The sequence below is a fragment of the Euleptes europaea genome, chromosome 2 (assembly GCF_029931775.1).
Source record: "Euleptes europaea isolate rEulEur1 chromosome 2, rEulEur1.hap1, whole genome shotgun sequence".
In the NCBI taxonomy this organism is placed as follows: domain Eukaryota; kingdom Metazoa; phylum Chordata; class Lepidosauria; order Squamata; family Sphaerodactylidae; genus Euleptes; species Euleptes europaea.
The window spans coordinates 1,251,614-1,272,009 of record NC_079313.1 but is presented as its reverse complement, the minus strand read 5'-3'; the positions used below and the strand labels follow the sequence as shown (position 1 = coordinate 1,272,009).

At 51.3% G+C, this 20,396-nt stretch overlaps 1 protein-coding gene and 1 non-coding gene across 2 annotated transcripts; both read left to right on the top strand.

Annotated features, from left to right (window-relative positions):
• The first annotated feature begins 201 nt into the window (after positions 1–201).
• On the top strand, positions 202–13,787 carry ISYNA1 (inositol-3-phosphate synthase 1). Its single transcript, XM_056867512.1, has 10 exons — positions 202–315; positions 3,021–3,182; positions 3,747–3,876; positions 5,290–5,483; positions 7,283–7,432; positions 8,284–8,499; positions 9,737–9,901; positions 10,084–10,197; positions 11,775–11,992; positions 13,574–13,787. Exons 1-10 carry the CDS (start codon positions 202–204, stop codon positions 13,785–13,787), a joined length of 1,677 nt encoding a protein of 558 aa, XP_056723490.1.
• Positions 7,601–7,672, top strand: TRNAI-GAU (transfer RNA isoleucine (anticodon GAU)). The gene has a single exon. It is a non-coding gene; the product is annotated as a tRNA-Ile (tRNA).
• Positions 13,788–20,396: the final 6,609 nt, after the last annotated feature.

Here is a 20,396-nt window from a genome sequence, read left to right as displayed (position 1 = left end):
CCGTCTCTTCAACCGGAGCAATTATTTACGCCCTGGGTGATGAGGGGAAGCCTGTCTCTGGCCTGTCATTTGGGTTTGGGAGATCTTGTCTTTTGGAGGCCTGGGCAAAATGCTGAGCTCGTGGGCACCTTTGTGTTGTTTTCATGTTTCCTTGTTTTTCACCCTCCCTTCCCCGCTCCCCACCCATGCAGAGCGCACACCATGGCAAATTCGTTTGTGGTGGAAAGCCCCAATGTCACCTACACCCCTGATTTCATTGAGGCCAGGTACACCTACAGCACCACTCTGGTGTGCCAAGAGGAGGGCATCACTAAGGTAAGGGTTTTTTTTGGGGAGGGGACATGTGAGTAAAGTTGCAGGCAAAGTCCCATGAATGCTGCAGAAAGCTGGGAGCAGAAGTCTTTATGGGATTCTGGTTGTCCATATTATGTTGAATATGGGAAGCTGCCTTCTACTGAACCAGACCCCTCTTGGTCCATCAAAGTCAGTATTGTCTGCTCAGACCGGCAGCGGCTCTCCAGGGTCTCAGGCAGAGGTCTTTCACATCACCTCCTTGCCTAGTCCCTTTAACTGGAGATGCTGGGGATTGAACCTGGGACCTTCTGCATGCCAAGCAGATGCTCTACCACTGAGCTACGGTCCTTCCCCAGAACATATGAAGCGGCCTTATACTGCATCAGACCCCACTTGGTCCATCAAAGTCAGTATTGTGTACTCAGACCTGCAACGGCTCTCCGGGGTCTCAGGCCAGGGTCTTCACGTCACCTAGAATCATAGAATCATAGAGTTGGAAGGGACCACCAGGGTCACCTAGTCCCCCTCCACAATGCCGGAAATTCACAAATACCTCCCCCCCCACACACACACACCCAGTGACCCCTGCTCCATGCCCAGAAGATGGCCAAGATGCCCCCCCTCTCATGATCTGCCTAAGGTCATAGAATCAGCATTGCTGACAGATGGCCATCTAGCCTCTGCTTCAAAACCTCCAGGGAAGGAGAGCCCACCACCTCCCGAGGAAGCCTTTTCCACCGAGGAACCGCTCTGTCGGAAAATTCTTCCTAATGTCTAGACAGAGACTCTTTTGATTTAATTTGAACCTACCTGCCAAGTCCCGTTAACTGGAGATGCCGGGGATTGAACCTGGGACCTTCTGCATGCCAAGCAGATGCCCTGCCACTGAGCCCCAGCCCCTCCCCCAAGACTGGTTGCTGAACAATGGGATGGGGGAGGATCTTGCCCAAAGGTAAGGACACAAACAGTGGGTGGGGGCTGGTGGGATTTGTGACCAGGCGGCTATCTCGGTGAGCTGATGGCGGTGAAGCGCTGGGTGCCGATTGGCTGAAGCGCCGGGGTCTGCGTGCTGCGGAGTGTTTACAGACATTCCACTGCTGCGGTTGCTCAAGAGGCAAGGCGGTCAGCATGTCTGCCGGGCAGCTTCTGCGAGGGCAAGAGGGATTGTTTGGCTACCAGCGAAAGCCTCGCCCTGGCCTCGGGGGAGCGGGGTGGGTGGGGGGGGAGACGTGCTTCCTGAGGCCGGCTGAGTCCTGGTGAAGTGCTCTTAGGAGGCGAGTAGGGAATCTGAAGCAGGAAGGCCAAATAGAAAGGAGGGCCGAGGGGAGGCATTGAGCGTCTGTTTCTCCTGCAGCTGTTTCAGTCTGGGGATAATATTCATTTATTTAAAATGTTTTAATGCTTCCTTTCCACCCGATCAGGGTCCACAAGGCAGCAAACGTAAAAGACATTAAAACGTTCGATCAATTAAAGTACAGTTAAAATGATAACACGAGACAGCGTGGAGTAGTGGTGAAGAGCGGTCCTTTGGAGCGGTGGACTCTGATCTGGAGAACCGGGCTTGATTCCCCCGCTCCTCCACGTGAGCTGCAGACTCTAATCTGGAGAACCGGGTTCGATTCCCCCCTCCTTCACATGAGCAGCGGAGGCTGATCTGGTGAACCGGGTTGGTTTCCCCACTCCTCCACAGGAAGCTAGCTGGGTGACCTTGGGCTAGTCACACTCTCTCAGCCCCACCTACTTCACAGGGTGTCTGTTGTGGGGAGGGGAAGGGAAGGTGATTGTGAGCCGGTTTGATTCTTAAGTGGTAAAAAAAAGTTGGCATATAAAAACCAACTCCTTCTTCTTCAATTAAAACATGTAAACAAAGCTAGAAGGAGGGCTAGCAGCCAGGTATATGCCAGATGAAACCAAAAAGTCTTCACCTGCTGTCTCACCGGTAGAGTGAGACAGTCTCCCTGGGGAGGAAGCTGCCAGGTTTTGGCACCACAACCAAGTAGGCCCTTTCTGGAGGGCCTCCAAAGATGACCGGAGTATATCAGTAGGTTCTGATTATAGCAGAGAAGGCTTAGCCAGCATGGTGAGAGCCAGCGTAGCGTAGTGGTTAAGTAATCTGGAGAACCGGGTTCAATTCCCCACTCCTCCACATGAAGCCTGCTGGGTGGCCTTGGGCCGGTCGCAGTTCTCTCCGAACTCTCTCAGCCCCACCTGCCTCACAAGGTGCTTGTTGTGGGGAGGGGAAGGGGATTGTAAGCCGCTTTGAGACTCCTTAAAGGTAGAGAAAAGCGGGGTGTAAGGAACCAACTCTTCTTCTTCTTTTCTCCCCACGAATTGGGCCCCCGCACACACCTGGGAATTGATTGCCCTGCGTGGAAATCTGGGCACTGGAGTCCACCCCGTGTGGACTTCACGATGCCTGGAGATTTCAGTGGATGTTGCACTTAACAACTGCAGACCTCTATCCCAAGGACTTGAGTCACTAGGGCTAGAAGGGGGGGGGCGTGTTGGTAAAAGATTTTTCAGGTGCTGAATTCTCTGTGTTGTATTTTTTCCTGTCCCCTCCATCTTATGGCAGCAGTGGCTGGCTTGGCTTCTGCTGGGCATCCCTTGAACTCTGCCCTTTCATGACGGCGAGCTGGAGGAGGGGCTCCAAAACGACGTGGAGGGTCCCGTTGCTGCCTCTGTCGGAGGCTGACGGTGTCCTGTTGGGTGGGGTTTTCCCACAGGTGAAGCCTTGCTCCACCGCCCTCACCTTCCACACGGAGAGGCGCGTTCCGAAGCTGGGGGTGATGCTGGTCGGCTGGGGCGGGAACAACGGCACCACGGTGACGGCAGCCGTCTTGGCCAATCGCCTGGGACTCTCTTGGGTGACCAAGACGGGCACTAAGGTGAGTGAGCGCCATTCGTCTTTCCTTATAAGTGCTGTTGGAGAGCCAGGGTGGTGTGGTGGTTAAGAGCGGTGGTTTGGAGCGGTGGACTCTGATCTGGAGAACCGGGTTCGATTCCCCACTCCTCCACGTGAGCGGCGGAGGCTAATCTGGTGAACCAGGTTGGTTTCCCCACTCCTCCACATGAAGCCAGCTGGGTGACCTTGGGCTAGTTGCAGCTCTCTTAGAGCTCTCTCAGCCCTACCCACCTCACAGGGTGTCTGTTGTGGGGAGGGGAAGGGGAGGTGATTGTAAGCCGGTTTGATTCTTCCTTAAGTGGGAGAGGAAGTCGGCGTATAAAACCCAACTCTTCTTCTTCTCATCTGTTCCTGTTATTTCCAACTGAACACCTCTCCAATCCTGGGTGCAAGCTGGAAACTCTACTAAATCAAGCTCGAAACTCTCTGAAGCCGGCAGTCTCTCCACTGCTGAGAAATGTTCCTGGCGTGACGTGGTTAGTGGAACCTCCCTCCCCTCTCCCCATCTCTGCGCTGATGCCGGCTCTCTCTCTCTCCTGGCCCTCAGCATGCCAACTATTACGGGTCCTTCTTGCAAGCGTCCACCGTGTCCCTGGGCACCAGCCCGTCCGGAGAAGTTTACATTCCCTTCCGGGATCTTCTCCCAATGGTGCATCCCGACGACATCGTCTTTGACGGTAGGTATAGTGGTTAAGAGCCGTTGAGAGCCAGCGTGGTGTAGTGGTTAAGAGCGGTGGTTTGGAGCGGTGGAGTCTGATCTGGAGAACCGGGTTCGATTCCCCACTCGTTCAATGAGCGGTGGAGGCTAATCTGGGGAACTGGATTTGTTTCCCCACTCCTACACACGAAGCCAGTGGGCAAGTCACACTCTCTCATCCCCACCTACCTCACAGGGTGTCTGTTGGCGGGGGGGAAGGGGAGGTGATCGTAAGCCGGTTTGAGTCTCCTTTAAGTGGTAGAGAAAGTCGGCATATAAAAACCAACTCCTTCTTCTCAGTGTGGGGCTTGCTGAGTCTGCTATGAAAGGGGGTACAGCTGGTTGTGGGTGGGGAGGGCCGTCGTCCTTAGGATGAAGGTGGCCAGCTGGGATTGGCAAGCTGAGCAGAGAGGCAGCCACTGAGGACGTGCGCCCGTGCTCTTTTTTAATGTGGTTTTGGTTCCGGTACTTTCCTTGTATGGAATGAAAAAGGAGGATTTTGAAGATAGACGGCCCGGCTCAACAGGCTGAGGGAGTTGGGAAAGTTAAGTCTGGAGAAGAGGAGGTGGGGGGTGGGACATGATTGCTCTCTTTAAGCATATGAAGGGCTGTCACTTAGAGGAGGGCAGGGAGCCGTTCCTTTTGGCAGCAGAGGATAATATTAGCAATAATGGGTTTAAATTACGGGCAGAAAGGTACAGGCTGGATAGTAGGAATTTTTTGTTTACGGTAAGGGTTATTCAGCAGTGGAATTCGCTGCCTAGGGAGGTGGTGAGCTCCCCCTCGCTGGCAGTCTTCAAGCAGTGGCTGGACAAACACTTGTCAGGGATGCTCGAGGCTGATCCTGCATTGAGCAGGGGGGTTGGACTAGATGGCCTCTATGGCCCCTTCCAGCTCTATGATTCTAAGAGCTAATGAGGAAGAAGAAGGAGGAGTTGGTTTTTATATGCCAACTTTCTCTACCACTTAAGGAAGAATCAAACTGGCTTACAATCACCTTCCCTTCCCCTCCCCACAACAGACACCCTGTGAGGTAGGTGGGGTTGAGAGAGCTCTAAGAGAACTGTGACTGGCCCAAGGGCACCCAGCTGGCTTTGCTTGTAGGAGTGGGGAAACAAATCCAGTTCACCAGATTAGCATCCGCCGCTCATGTGGAGGAGTGGGGAATCAAACCCGGTTCTCCAGATTAGAGTCCACCGCTCCAAACCACTGCTCTTAACCACTACACCATGCTGGCTCTTGTGCCAATCAGTCAGCTGCCGAACAAAAACTTCCATTTGGCTTTTTAACCGGCGGGCAGCTCGTCTTGCTGGCTGCTCCAGGCTTCCAGGGCATGGTGTGTTGCTGTTGCCAGTCACAGGTTGCTCAGAGGGTCCCATCTTCTCTCCGCTAGGGTGGGACATCTCTTCCATGAACCTGGCAGACGCCATGCAGAGGGCCGAAGTCTTGGATTGGCCGCTGCAGCAGCAGCTCCGGCCATTCATGGAGGGCCTGAAGCCTCGGCCGGGCATTTACAACCCCGGGTTTATCGCAGCCAACCAGGAGAAGAGAGCAGACAACGTCCTGACAGGGACCGAGGCTGAACAGGTGGGTGCCGCAAGGTTGATGAACATGTTCAGACCCGTCCCCCTCACCCGGGGCCTTGGGCTGCCAGTGGCTTTCTGGGGCCTCGGTTTTTTGCTTAGTGGTAACTCAACCTATGAGTTTCTGCCTGCAACGCGGAGGCAGAAGGCTGTACCGCAGACCTATCCCCCTAACCTCTAGGCAAGTTTTTGAGGGATAGTCTGGGGTGGTGGTGGTAAGAGTCATAAAAACATAAGAAAGGCCCTGCTGGATCAAACCAAGGTCCATCAAGTCCAGCAGTCTGTTCACACAGTGGCCAACCAGGTGCCTCCAGGAAGCCCACAAACAAGACGACGGCAGCAGCACTGTCCTGCCTGAGTTCCACAACACCCAATATAATAGGCATGCTCCTCTGGTCCTGGAGAGAATAGGGATGCAGCATGACTAGTATCCCTTTTGACTAGTAGCAATGGATAGCCTCGTCCTCCATAAGAACGTCAGAAAGGCCCTGCTGGATCAGACCCAGGCCCATCAAGTCCAGCAGTCTGTCCACACAGTGGCCCCCAAACAAGACAACTGCAGCAACACACTCCTGCCTGTGTTCCACAGCACTGTCCTTTTGGGCAGGTCTTTGAATGGGCTAAGAATAAGGTTGCCCATCTCCTGTTGGGGGCCTGGAGATTTCCCAGAACGACCACTGCTCTCCAGACAACAGAGATCAGTTCCCCTGGAGAAAATGGCTGCTTTGGAGGGTGGACTCTGTGGCATTATACACTGCGGAGGTCCCTCCCCAAACTCCGCCTTCTCCAGGCGCTACACCCAAATTGCCGGGAATTTTCCAACCAGGAGTTGGCAGCCCCTGGCTCAGAAGGGCAGCAGAGAAAATCCATTTCTGGTCCTCGCTTTGGAAGCTTTGTAATGGGAAAGAGTCTGAGCCTCCCACATTAGTTGCCCCCAAACTTTACGATGGAATGTTTCTTCTTATCTAGGATTTTTTTGCAAAACGTTTTGTGTACACCCCTGTAAGGTAGGTCTGGTCTTATCCTTCTGTTTCATGTGTGGAAACTGAGGCTTGCCACAGCTAGGAAGGAAGCTTTCACCAAGGTGAAGCTTTATTTCTTTGGGGGGTTATTAAAAAAAAAAGGTTGCGTAGTGCAGGCTAAAAACCATAGCACTGTGACTAAATGAAGTTTACAGTGAAATACAGACAAACGTTTATGCTTGCGATACCAAAATTACACAACCTAACAACTTTTTTGTGCATCTTTTATACTGCATTTGTAAGCAATCTTGCAACTATTGTATTGCAACTTGTTAGCAATTTCATTATGTGTAATATATATAGAAAAGATTTTGCAGCTCATGGATTCTCTTATTTGTAATAACAACTCACTCTGTTAGAGAATTGTAATTTTGGCATCGCAAGCATAAATGTTTGTCTATTTCACTGTAAACTTCATTTAGTCACAGTGCTATGGTTTTTGCTACCCTTTTAATTTAGCACAAGGTCTCTCTCTTTTTTACTACTAGTGTAGGCTAAAGGCTATCCAAAGGGGCTTTCTGATTTGTGACTTGTCCTTTCAACCTCTGCTCTGCCGGTACTGAATTGGCCCCACAAGATCAATCTCTGATGGTGAGCAGTGGTCAGAAATGCATCCAGGAAATGCTGAAAAGCTTCTCCCGAACAGATGAGGGTTCGGAGTGTCGTCTGTTGCGGCGTGTTCTTTGCCGGCCCGTCTGCAACAGCCCCAGGCCATCCCCAAAAGAGCAGGTCTTGTGGCAGGAAAAACTTTGAAAATCCACCCCCTCACCCCGCCCCGCAGATGGCTCAGATCCGCCACGACATTCGGGACTTCAAGAACTCCAGTGGTGTGGACAAGGTGATCGTCCTCTGGACAGCCAACACGGAGCGGTTTTGCGACGTGCAGCCCGGCGTGAATGACACAGCTGCCCACCTGCTGGAGGCCATTGAGGTGAGACTCGTAGAATCATAGAGTTGGGAGGGAACACCAAGGTCATCTAGACCAACCCCCTGCATAATGCAGGAAATTCACAACTGCTTCCACCCCCATACCCCCAGTGACCCCTACTCCATACCCAGAAGATGGCCAAGATGCCCTCCCTCTCATGGCCTAAGGGGAGGGGCTGTGGCTCTGTGGTAGAGCATCTGCTTGATATGCAGAAGGTCCCAGGTTCGATCCCTGGCATCTCCAGTTAAAGGAACCAGGCAAGTAAGTGATGTGAAAGACCCTTTTCTGCCTGCGACCCCGGAGAGCCACTGCCAGTCTGAGTAGACAATACTGACTTTGATGTCTGATTCAGTATAAGGCAGCTTCAGGTGTTCAAGTGTGTCATAGAATCAGCACTGCTGACAGATGGCCATCTAGCCTCTGCTTAAAAACCTCCAGGAAAGGAGAGCTTACCACCTCCCGAGGAAGCCTGTTCCACTGAGGAACCGCTCTGACAGTTAGGAAATTCTTCCTAATGTCTAGACGGAAACTCTTGATTTCCCGCCCGTCTCTCGCCCTTGGCTTGGATCTTGTTCCAGCATTGACACAACGGGCCTGGTACACACTGCAGATCTAAATGGGGTCTGACCCCCTTTAACCGGTGCGGCTCCCAGCCGAGGAGCTCTCATGGAAGAGCAGATGTTTTCAAAACACAGATCTCCGCTCTGCCTGGCCTAGATCGGAAGCCGCCTGGTGCTGCAGCCGGGACTGCAGACGCATGCTTGTTAAAGTGAATGCGGTTGAGGAGTCCTGCCTCCCTGGGGAAGGGGAAAGAGTCTGCCGCCCCCTGAAATTGAGGGTTTTTTTCCCCCCAGCGTGGCCTAGAGGTGTCGCCTTCCACCCTCTTTGCTGTGGCCAGCATCCTGGAGGGCTGCGCCTACATAAACGGCTCCCCACAAAACACCTTTGTGCCGGGGGCTGTGGAACTGGCGGTCCAGAGAGGGGTCTTCATCGCGGGCGATGACTTCAAGTCTGGCCAGACGAAGCTCAAGTCTGTCCTGGTGGATTTCCTGGTCAGCTCGGGGCTTAAGGTTAGTGAGGGCGGGGACGTGGTGGGTGGGCCATTGGGGAGGTGGATCATGCCCACCTGTAGTGATGCTGAAAAGGTTGTGTGATTTTACCCATGACATCATATCTTAACAAAAATACCCCCTCTCTTTGAAATTATATTTTACTATCTTATGTTCTTATGTTCTTATCTCTAGCCAACCTGTTTCCTTGGAGAAGGATGAACTAGGGATTCGGTGTTTCAATTGATATGCATCATAATAGAGGGAGAGATTTGGAATACCCCATCCTCCTTCTCAAATAGACTGATACCTTAGGAGTTTAGCTGTTCTTGGCTTTGTAGAATTAAAAATAAATTGATCTAGTTTTAATTGCCAAATTTTTCAGCTGTTTTTTTCTGAAATATGAAGTGGTAACACATAAAACAAAAAGGATAATTTTGGAAGAACAGACATTTTAATCATAGCAACCCCAGTGGTCACGGCTGTTTTCTGCTTTGCCCATCTAATAAGATCCTTTTTTAATCTGAATCCACATTTTTAAAGTAATTGTATTGATACATTCGGTTTCAGTTTTTAGGGTGGATAGTCTAAAACTCTTATATAGTAATGGAAGAAAATTCCTTCCTGACCCCAAAGTGGCAATTGGCAATACCCTGGGCTACAAGAGCCAAGCACTGGCTCATCCCTTCCTGCCCTTCCTCTCTGCCTAAATTCAGAGCGAGTCATAAAATCAGCATGCTGTCAGATGGGCCATCTAGCCTCTGCTTAAAAACCTCCAAAGGAGCCCACCACCTCCACTGAGGAAGAAGAAGAAGAGTTGGTTTTTATGTGCCGACTTTCTCTACCACTTAAGGGAGACACGAACCGGCTCACAATCGCCTTCCCTTCCCTTCCCCACAACAGACACCCTGGGAGGTAGGTGGGGCTGAGAGAGCTGTGACTAGCCCAAGGTCACCCAGCTGGCTTCGTGTGGAGGAGTGGGAAAACAAATCCAGTTCACCAGATTAGCCTCCGCCGCTCATGTGGAGGGAGTGGGGAATCAAACCCGGTTCTCCAGGTCAGAGTCCGCCGCTCCACCCATCTTAGCCACTACACCACGCTGGCTCTCATCCCTTGTAAGATGGCAGAGGCAAGTGTGGCCACAGGATTTGTAGTTCAGTCTCTCAGTGCTTCACCCAGCTTTCTTAAGGTCTGGGAACTAGGCACGGGCATCCATCCCTTCAGCTGACGAAGGCCTCTCCCTCTCCTTTCTCCGCAGCCGGTCTCCATCGTCAGCTACAACCACCTGGGCAACAACGACGGCTGCAACCTCTCGGCCCCGGCCCAGTTCCGCTCCAAGGAGATCTCCAAGAGCAGCGTGGTGGACGACATGGTGCAGTCCAACCCCCTCCTCTACGGGCCGGGAGAGCGGCTGGACCACTGTGTGCGTTGGGCAGCGCTGCTGGGTTTGGCGCTTCAAGCTGCAGGGAGGGGGAGAGGAAGCCGCCTCCCTCCCTGTGGGGCGGGGTTGCTGGTCTCCAGGTGGGGCCTGGGGGTCGGCAGCTCCCCCAACCGGGAGCGGGCAGCCCTACTATCGCGGCTCACAGGGTCTCTCCCCCCTCCCAGGTCGTCATCAAGTACGTACCCTACGTGGGCGACAGCAAGCGGGCCCTGGATGAGTACACGTCGGAAATCGCCCTGGGGGGCACCAACACCATGGTCATACACAACACTTGTGAGGTGGGTGAGGAATCATAGAATAGAATCATAGAATTGGAAGGGGACCGCCAGGGTCATCTAGTCCAACCCCCTGCGCAATGGAGGAAATTCACAACTACCTTCCCCCCACACCTAGTGACCAGAAGATGGCCAAGATGCCCTCCCTCTCGTGATCTGCCTAAGGTCATAGAATCAGCATTGTTGACAGATGGCCATCTAGCCTCTTCTTAAAAGCCTCCAGGGAAGGAGAGCCCACCACCTCCCGAGGAAGCCTGTTCCACCGAGGAACTGCTCTGACTGTTAGAAAATTCTTCCTAATGTCTAGACCAGGGGTGTCGAACTCATTTGTTAGGAGGGCTGGATATGATGTAAATGTCACTTGGTCGGGCCGGGCCATGCGCACATAAATAAATAAATAAAGGAAGGAAGGAAGGGGGAAGGGAGGGAAAGGGAGAGAAAGAAAAAAGAAAGAAAGAAAAGGAGGAAGACAGAACGAACAAACAAAAGAAAGAAAAGGGGAGAGAGAGGGACAGAAAAAGAGGAAGAAAAGAGAAAAGCCTTCCCCCCCACACACCCGGACGCGCTAGTGGCCCAGCACGACCGCGGGAGGGCCTCCCAGCCCGCAGCCCAGCACGGTTGCGGAAAGGCCTCGGAACGACCAGGCATAAGCCTTCCCCACTCCCTCCCCAGCCAGGCATGGGCCCCAGGAAGCCTAGAAAAGGCCAGGGGAGGGGGGAAAGGGGGACTAGGTTCCTCGGTTCCGCAGACCGGATAAAAGCCCTCCGGGGGCCGGATCTGGCCCGCGGGCCGCATGTTTGACACCCCTGGTCTAGACGGAAACTCTTTTGGTTTAATTTCAACCCGTTGGTTCTGGTCCGACCTTCAGGGGCAACAGAAAACAACTCTCTATGACAACCCTTCAAGTAGTTGAAGATGGTTATCATATACAAAGGAGATGTGTATTGGCCGGGGGGGGGGCAGAGGATGGAGGTGTGGCTTGGGTGAGTCCAAAGGCTGTCCTCCCTCCGCCCCTTTGCACTGAGCAGGGGCAGGAGAGAGGGGATATTTGGGGTCGAGGCCAAGTTGGTCCCTCCAGATTCTGACCTGGGAGAACGTCTTTGCTTTTAAAAATATTTTTATTGAAGTATGCAGAATATTACAGAATATACCAAAATATACAAAATATGCAAAAAAAATAGTACACAAAAAAGAAAGCGAAGAAAAGAAAGAAAAAGTGAAATATGAATCAATGTAGAAACCGACTTCCAACTCTCCTCGTATAGGACAGAATATTAGATATATTATTTCTTTGGTGAATAACACTTTAATTTTATGTTTTTTTTACTTTAGTTATTATTTAGCTATTTTCATCTTAGTCTACAATTTAGTAAGTTCAGGTTCTAACACCTTGGGTCATTTTTCTATCCCTAAAATACTGATTTATATATAAATTGACCATACCTTCCAATCTATATCAAAGTCGGAAACCCAGCTGTCTTCTACATGTTTACTTAACTTGGCTGTCTTGGCCAGCTCCATCACTTTTCTGATGCCACAGCTCCATCACTTTTCTGATGCCCCTCCCCTGCCCTCCTCAGGACTCCTTGCTGGCCGCCCCCATCATCTTGGACCTGGCGATACTCACCGAGCTGTGCCAGCGGATCCGGGTGGGCGTCGAGGGCGAGGAGGAGCCTCAGCCCCTCCACAGCGTCTTGTCTCTGCTCGGCTTCCTCTGCAAGGCGCCCCTGGTGCCTAAAGGCACCCCTGTGGTGAACGCCCTCTTCCGCCAGCGGGCCGCCATTGAGAACTTCTTCAGGTGAGTGTGGTGGTCGCCACTTGAACCAGGGCATGGTAGGTAGCCCCCAGTCCTTTTCACACAGTAGGATGGTATGGCTTTACTCTGTTCTGGTTAGGCCTCACCTAGCGTACTGTGTTCAGTTTGGGGCACCACAATTTAAGAAGGATGTAGGCAAGCTGGAACGGGTCCAGAGGAGGGCAACAGAGACGGTGAGGGGTCTGGAGACCGAGTCCTACGAGCAAAGGTTGAAGGAGCTGGGTATGTTTAGCCTGGAGAGGAGAAGACTGAGAAGGGATGTGAGAACCATCTTCAAGTACGTGAAGGACTGTCATAGAGAGGAGGGTGCCGAGTTGTTTTCTGTTGCCTCAGAAGGTCAGACCAGAACCAATGGGTGGAAATTAAATCAAAAGAGTTTCCATCTAGACATTAGGAAGAATTTTCTAACAGTCAGAGCTGTTCCTCAGTGGAACGAGGCTTCCTCGGGAGGCGGTGGGCTCTCCTTCCCTGGAGGTTTTTAAGCAGAGGCTAGATGGCCATCTGTCAGCAAGGCTGATTCTGTGACCTTAGGCCAGGGGTGGGGAACCTTTTTTCTGACAAGGGCCATTTGGCTATTTATACCATCATTCGCGGGCCATACAAAATTATCAACTTAAAAATTAGCCTGCTATATTTGGTCAAACAGTTAGCCAAGAGGCACGACCAGAGACAGCACTGAGTGTCTGCCACGTAGTTTCTCCATGGCCCGGGTGGGAAAGGGTTAACACAGTTTCTTGGGAGGTCCTAGCAGCTCCATAGATAATGACTCTTCTGCAAGGGGGGAAAAGGTTCCTTTTCTCGGCAAAACAAACTCACATCCACCTTGAATAGAGGCTATTCCTGTCCGCGGGAGGAGGCAGATCGCCAGTCTTAGATCCTTCTGAGCTAGAGATCTGCCAGGACCCACAAAGGGCCAGACCAAATGATTTCACGGGCCTTATATGGCCCCCAGGCCTGACGTTCCCCACCCCTGCCTTAGGCAGATGATGAGAGGGAGGGCATCTTGGCCATCTTCTGGGCATGGAGTAGGGGGTCACTGGGGGTGTGAGGGGAAAGGTAGTTGTGAATTTCCTGCATTGTGCAGGGGATTGGACTAGATGACCCTGGTGGTCCCTTCCAACTCTATGATTCTATGATTTTCTCCTGCAGATCAGAAGAGAGAGAGTCTCTTGCTTCGGGGCTTTTGAACGGGGTCCGTCTGATACTTATTGCTGTGAATCCTCTAGTTATATACGTGGCTGTGGCTGATGCATTTCTCACTGTTTGGGGCCTGAATTGGTTCTTACCTGCATGAGCAGGTGCTAATTGGACCTGGTTGATCTGAGTGGCTCTTCTGCTCCTTGGGGGATTGGGCATCTTTGCCCGGGTAACCTCTGCCTCTGAGAGTCACTCAGCAGCCTCTTGTTGGTCCGTCCCAGAGGTGCCCGCAGAGATGCTCTGACTCCCGCCCACTGTTGGTTTTACTGCCCTAGCTACATCAGGGTTTGTGTCCCTTGGCAGAGATTCCCTCTGTCGGGGAGGGTCTTTGCTGATTTCCCCCTCTCCGTTTCCGTCTCGCAACAGGGCTTGCGTGGGGCTGCCGCCCCAGAACCACATGCTCTTGGAGTACAAGACCCATCAGCCGTGGGGCTGTGCCAAGTACCCCCGCTCCGCTTCCACGCCAGCTTGGCCACCCTCTGTCCAGAAGACGCCCTCCTACCTAAACGGCTTCTTGTGCCCCCCGGAAAGCAACGGGCCCGTACCCAGCGATGACCAGCATCACCGTCTGGAGAAGTAGCCATGCCGCACCCCTGACCAGCACTCGGCTGGGCACAGGGCATGCTCTCACTCTCTGATGGGACTGTACCTTTTTTTTCCCTTTTCCGTTATTTTTTTGTACTGAGTAGGACTTGGAAGGGAACAAGTAATACTGCATTGTTAAGGGTGGGCAGAATAACTCCCTCCCCCTCCCCCTTTTGAATGACGTTTAATTCAAAAGCTTGTGAATGTTCAAATGTGAAATAATAAAAGTTTGGAGAGAAGAAGCCACTGGTTTTTTTTGTTTATTTGGTCACTCAGTGATTTGCAGTTTTCAGTTTGCAGTTGTGGGGAGGGGAGCTGGTCTCTTTGCCCCCCTGGCTATTTTATCAAAGGAGGGGCCTCCCCGTTTCTAAATGGCAGGACTCAAAGGCTTCTTTGCAGCAGCTGGATTGCTGGTGACCCAAAAGGTGAAGCTGCAAGGTTTGCAGTGACCTGTGCTGAAGGTGGGGGCGCCCTTCTTGCAGGGTGTGTGTGTGTGTGTGTGTGTGTGTGTGTGCGCGCGCGTACAAGACAGTGGTAGAAATTGAGAGGAGAACCTGTTGGCTCATCCCGAAGCCAGAAAAGGAGAGAGTCTGACAGAAAACAGAGGCCAAGGGGCCAGGGGTGTGCTGTGGGTGGGGGGCAGAGCGCAGGGGGTTGGGGGGGCAGACAACATCGCCTTCTTAGGCCCCCAGTGGTTGCCATAGGGCTGGGGCGTCCCCAAAATCGTCATGAGATTTCCACACTTCAGGTGTTGTGGCTTGCATTTTTTTAAAAAGTCACGGGCAACGAGTAGGGATGCCAACCTCCCTGTGGTGGCTGGAGATCTCCCGCTATTACCCCTGATCTCCAGGCGATAGAGATCAGTTCCCCTGGAGAAAATGGCCGCTTTGGCAATTGGACTCTATGGCATTGAAGTCCCTCCCCAAACCCCGCCCTCCTCAGGTTCCACCCAAAAAAACTCCAGGTATTTCCCAACCTGGAGCTGGCAACCCTAGCGATGAGGGCCAAGCGCTTTCACCTATAATGACAGGCGGGATTAGGGTTGCCAACTGCCAGGTAGTGGTAATTAAAGAGTGTGTGCTGTTATTAAGCTAAGCAAAAAAGGGTTTTGATATAACAAGCACACAAGCCACAAATAATAAGAATTAGCAGTGTCTATGTCAATTTAAATTATATTATGTAAGCAACATACATCACAAGCCATGCATCAAAAAGCATATTACAGCATATGCTTAAATAATAAGCCCCTCCCCTCCTTAAACCCCGCCCTCTTCAGGCTCCACCCCAAAAATCTCCCACCGGTGGCAAAGAGGGACCTAGGAACCCTAGGCGGGATGGGGGTGGGCATCGGCTCCTTCCACACTGTTTTCAGCTCTGCCTGGTGCTGCAGGGAAGACCGGGGAGAGAGGGTTGGGTCCTGCTCAGGGGCTTCACAGCATTGCACCCCAGTTCTGGCCGCTTGGAGCTTGGGAAGGGAGGCAGAGAGTGCCCGTCAGTCTCTCCCTCCTGGCTTTGGCTGCCACATGCCACAGGGAAACTCGCGGAAGGGTGCAGGGATGGTTTCATGGCGCCCCGCGGGTCCTGGAGGCTGGTGGGCTCCAGTTCACGGCTATGGCTTCCCGGGGAGCCCGAAACGTTCGCCCAACATTAGCCTTGTTCGCTTGGCCCAGCATTTCCCCTCCTTCCCCGGCTTCTTCCCGTCTCCTTCTAAAAGTGGTTCCAGTCAAGGTAGGGAAAGGGCGTATTTGGCCCCTCTCAGGTTACCGTTCTAAACTTGGTGTTCTCCGTTGTCGGCCTGATTCCGAGTGAAGCGATACAGGGATGGGCGTTTCATAAGAAGAAGAGCTGGTTTTTCTATGCCAACTTTCTCTACCACTTAAGGAAGAATCAACCCGGCTTACAATCACCTTCTCTTCTCCACAACAGGCACCCCATACGGTAGGTGGGGCGCAGAGAGCTGTGACTAGCCCAGCTGGCCTCATGGAGGAGTGGGGAATCAAACCCAGTTCTCCAGTCCGCCGCTCATGTGGAGGAGTGGGGAATTGAACCTGGTTCTCCAGATCAGAGTCCACCACTCCAAACCATCATTCTTAACCATGACACCACACTGGCTCTCATTTCAATCCATCTGTGAACCGTCTCTGAAGTTCTCTGGCCATTTCAAACCGTACTGTGCTTCCCCCCCCCCTTTCCCGCCACCTTTTTTTGCAGGACTTCCTTGTTCAGCCTTTTATTTAAATTCTAAGATTAGTGCTGTAGGGCTAAACCACCATGGCAATCCAGTGCACTAAGAGGCACCAAGAGATCATATTGTAAATTTACGTCGGTAAATAGGGGAGAATTTCAGAAGACAATCAGCTTGCCTGGATTTCATAGATTACAGCAAAGCTTTTGACTGTGTGAATCACGAAAAGCTATGGCTGATTTTAAAGGAAATGGGTGTGCCACAGCATGTGATCGTTTTGATGCGGAACCTGTACTCTGGGCAAGAGGCCACAGTTAGGACAGAATATGGAGAAGCAGAATGGTTTCCAGTTGGCAAAGGGGTCCGACATGGATGTATTTTATCTCCCTATCTCTTCAATCTGTATGCAGAACATATCATAAAGAAAGCTGGATTAGATTTAGAGGAAGGAGGAGTGAAAATTGGCGCAACATTAACAATCTGAGATATGCAGATGACACCACATTACTGGCAGGAAATAGTGAATTGAAACGACTACCGATGAATGTTAAAGCGGAAATTACCAAAGCAGGGTTACAGCGAAACATCAAGACAAAAGTAGTGACAACTGGGGAAATTACACAACTTTAAGGTTGACAATGAGGAAACTGAAATTGTTCAAAACTTTCTATTCCTTGGCTTCATCATCAACCGAAAGGGAAACTGCAACCAAGAAATTAGCAGGAGATTGAGACTGGGAAGGGCAGCCATGACGGAGCTAGAAAGGATCCTTAAGTGTAAGGATGTGTTACTGGTGACCAAGATAAAGTTAATTCGTGCCCTAGTATTCCCCATTGCTATGTATGGGTGTGAAAGTTGGACAGGAAGAAACTTGGACAAGAAGTTGGACAGGAAGAAAGCTGACAGGAAGAAACTTGATTCCTTTGAAAGGTGGTGTTGGAGGAGAATTTTACAGATACCGTGGACCACCAAAAAGACAAATCAGTGGGTTCTAGTTCAAATCAAGCCTGAACTTTCCCTAGAAGCTAAAATGACTAAACGGTGAGGCTATCATATTTTGGTCAAATTATGAGAAGACAAGAGTCACTGGAAAATACAATCATGCTAGGAAAAGTTGAAGGCAGCAGGAAAAGAGGAAGACCCAACAAGAGATAGATTGACTCAATCAAGGAAGCCACGGCCCTCCACGTGTAAGACCTGAGCAAGGTGCTTAATGACAGGATGTTTTGGAGGTCATCAATTCATACGGTCACCATAAGTCAAAGACACACATGAACACTTGAAGCTGCCTTATACTGAATTCAGACCCCCCTCGGTCCATCAAAGTCAGTATTGTCTACTCAGAATGGCAGCGGCTCTCCAGGATCTCAGGCAGGGGTCTTTCACATCACCTACTGGCCTAGTACCTTTAACTGGAGATGCCGGGGATTGAACCTGGGACCTTCTGCATGCAAAGCAGAGGCTCTACCACTGAGCCACAGCCCCTCTCCATGGGTCTCCAGGGTCTCAGGCAGGGGTCTTTCACATCACCTACTTGCCTAGTCCCTTTAACTGGAGATGCCGGGGATTGAACCTGGGACCTTCTACACGCCAAGCAGATGCTCTACCACTGAGCCACAACCCCTCCCCAAACGGGCACACACACACATAGTGAATAGGGTCTCTTATTAGCCATAATGGCCAAATGGAACCTCCATGATCAGAGGCAGTCTATCTCTGGTTGTTGAATGGGGAGACAATGAAAGGCCTTCATGCCCTGTTTGTGGGCTTCCCTTGAGAGGTCCTACTGGCGTGCAGTTCTGAGGCTCGCCTGCAGATGGTACCCCAAAGCCATCGAAGCCTAGGAAAGTTTCAGAGGCAGGGGAGCTCTCTGTGACTCTCCACAGCTCCTACTTGTTGGTGTCTAAGTTAGGGTTGCCAACCTCCAGGTGGTGGCTGGAGATCTCCTGCTATTACAATTGATCTCCAGCCAATAGAGCTCAGGTCACCTGGAAAAAATGGTCGCTTTCGAAGGTGGACTCTTAGGGTTGCCAACCTCCAGGTGGTGGCTGGAGATCTCCGGCTGTTATAACTGATCTCCAGGTGGCAGAGATCAGGTCACCTGGAGAAAATGGCCGCTTTCGAAGGTGGACTCTATGGCATTATGCCCCACTGAAGTCCCTCCAGTCCCCAAACCCCGCCCTCCTCAGGTTCCACCCCAAAAATCTCTAAGTATTTCTCAGCCCAGAGCTGGCAACCCTATGGACTCTATAGCATTGAATCTTGCTCAAGTCCCTCCCTTCTAGGGTTGCCAACCTTTAGGTTGTACCTGGAGATCTCCCGTTATTACAATTTATCTTAGTGTTGCCAGGCCCCTCTTCACCACCTGTGGGAGACGCAACCACCACCCTTAATAAGATGGCATTTGTAAGAGCTCAGTTGCTAGATGAAAACGAAGCCCTTTGCAAGGATCTCAGCTCCCGTTGCCTGCTAAGAACATCAGAAGAAGCCTACGAGGTCCATGTAATCCAGCAACCTGCTACTTCCTCCAGTAGAACTGCTCTCTGGGGTCTGGAAGTCAGCTGTAATTTGGGGAGGACTCCAGGCCCCACCGTGCGGTCAGTAACCCCAGCTGCGAGCAGCACGTGGGGGTTACTAAGCCCCATTTCCCCTCATTTTTAGAGGGAAATAGAAATGTCTCTTCTGATCTGAGAGTTATTTTTGTTCTGCTTCCGGTGGTTCTGTGTCTTTCTGGTTTGCACAGTTTGGGGGAAGAGGGGACAGGAAAGGGAAGGAGAACCTCAGCCTTTGCCAGAGCTAGAATGAAAGAGGCACAAAAAGCCCGACATTTGCAGTTTCCCTATCTTGCATTTGGATTGCAAAAATTCCAACTCTACCATGGTGCTCACTTTGTAGGCAAGACGTTGGCATCGTAGTTCAAGACTTTCAGCTAGGGCAGCCAGCTCTGGGTTGGGGAATTCCTGGAGATTTGGGGGTGCAGCTTGGGGAGGGCGGGTTAGGGGAGGCCCCTCAGTCGGGTATAATGCCACAGAGTCCATTTTCTCCAGAAGAAGTGGGGTTGCCAGCTACAGCTTGTATCCCTTGTGGGAACGTTATATTGTGAACCTGTCTAAGCAACTTTATGAATTGGATTTCCAAGCTTTGGAATTTTGATTGTTAAGAAAAGTGGTTGCTTTTTGTATCCTATGAAAGGAGTATTTAAGTGAAGTATAAGAGAAATGAGGCTATGGAAAGCTAAAATCAATTCTAAAGGAACCAATTACAGAAACGGGACTGAGGAAGAACTACAAGAATTGAAACGATCGTCTCCCTGTTTACTACACTGCAATTGAAGGCTTCAAACTCGGAGTGATTGTGACTGTACTTTCAATAGTACATTTTTGACTCTATTGACTTTGTAGCACATTGTTATAACTGTAGCAGATTGTTACACTGAATATATCATTGTTATCACCAACTAGTAGTAGCGGTTGTCTGTACTGACCACCTGGAGGTTGGCAACCCTACCAGGAGATCAGTTGTAATTCCAGGAGAACGCCAGGACTCACCTGTCTTCAGCCATGCTAGTGTCTGTTTTTTATGGGGGAGGGGGGTTGAGTGCACAGGGAATTGTAGGTGCGAGTAGCAAACAGATCAACAGGAGCCTCAAATGCTTGGATAACTTTTTCTGTTTGTTTTAGCAAGTGCCCCAAAAGTTTTGCCCATGTGCGTTCCCAACGCTGCCTTATCATGGCCCTCCTCCTGGGCCACCCAACTAACCCACCTAAAAGTACCAAAAAAGTAGGTGGTAGAAGTAGGGTTGCCAGCTCCAGGTTGGGAAATACCTGGAGATTTTGGGGGTGGAGCCTGAGGAGGGCGTGGTTTGGAGAGAGGAGGGGCTTCAGTGCCATAGAGTCCAATTGCCAAAGCAGCCATTCTCTCCAGGGGAACTGATCTCTATCAGCTGGAGATCAGTTGTAATAGCGGGAGATCTCCAGCCACCACCTGGAGGATGGCAACCCTAGGTGGAAGGGAGGCTTTCCTTACCTGGTTCAGCATTGCTGGGGGAGTGTGGAGGAAGAGGAATGGCTCACAGGGATTTTCTTGTTCTTGCAATCCTATCAGTCATCACCATGTGACTTGGCCAGGCCCTGCGGCACAGAAATGCCCCTCTCCCACTGCAAATAAATCACCACTGCCATGTGACTCACAGGTGCTTAGCTCGAGGGGAAAACTGCAAGCTAGCCGGAACCATCCATTTTCGAGCCTGTCACTTGGGAAGTTTGCAGAACTTTCCTGCTAAGAAAGATGACTTCATCTCCTCTTCAGGGCTGGAGACAGCCCTCAGAGAAAGGAGCCACTGATTTGTAGGGTCACTCCCCTCTAGTCAAACAGGTCTGGCAGGGTTTTTGCCGTGCTTCAAAAGCCTACCCAGACTGT

What these genes read in the sequence shown, in the direction of transcription:
- ISYNA1 (XM_056867512.1), top strand. Translation starts at nt 202, where the DNA reads ATGGCAAATTCGTTTGTGGTGGAAAGCCCCAATGTCACCTACACCCCT. An exon ending in AAGAGGAGGGCATCACTAAG is followed by an intron (nt 316 to 3,020) that starts GTAAGGGTTTTT and finishes GTTTTCCCACAG; the next exon opens with GTGAAGCCTTGCTCCACCGC. An exon ending in GAGAGCGGCTGGACCACTGT is followed by an intron (nt 9,902 to 10,083) that starts GTGCGTTGGGCA and finishes CCCCCCTCCCAG; the next exon opens with GTCGTCATCAAGTACGTACC.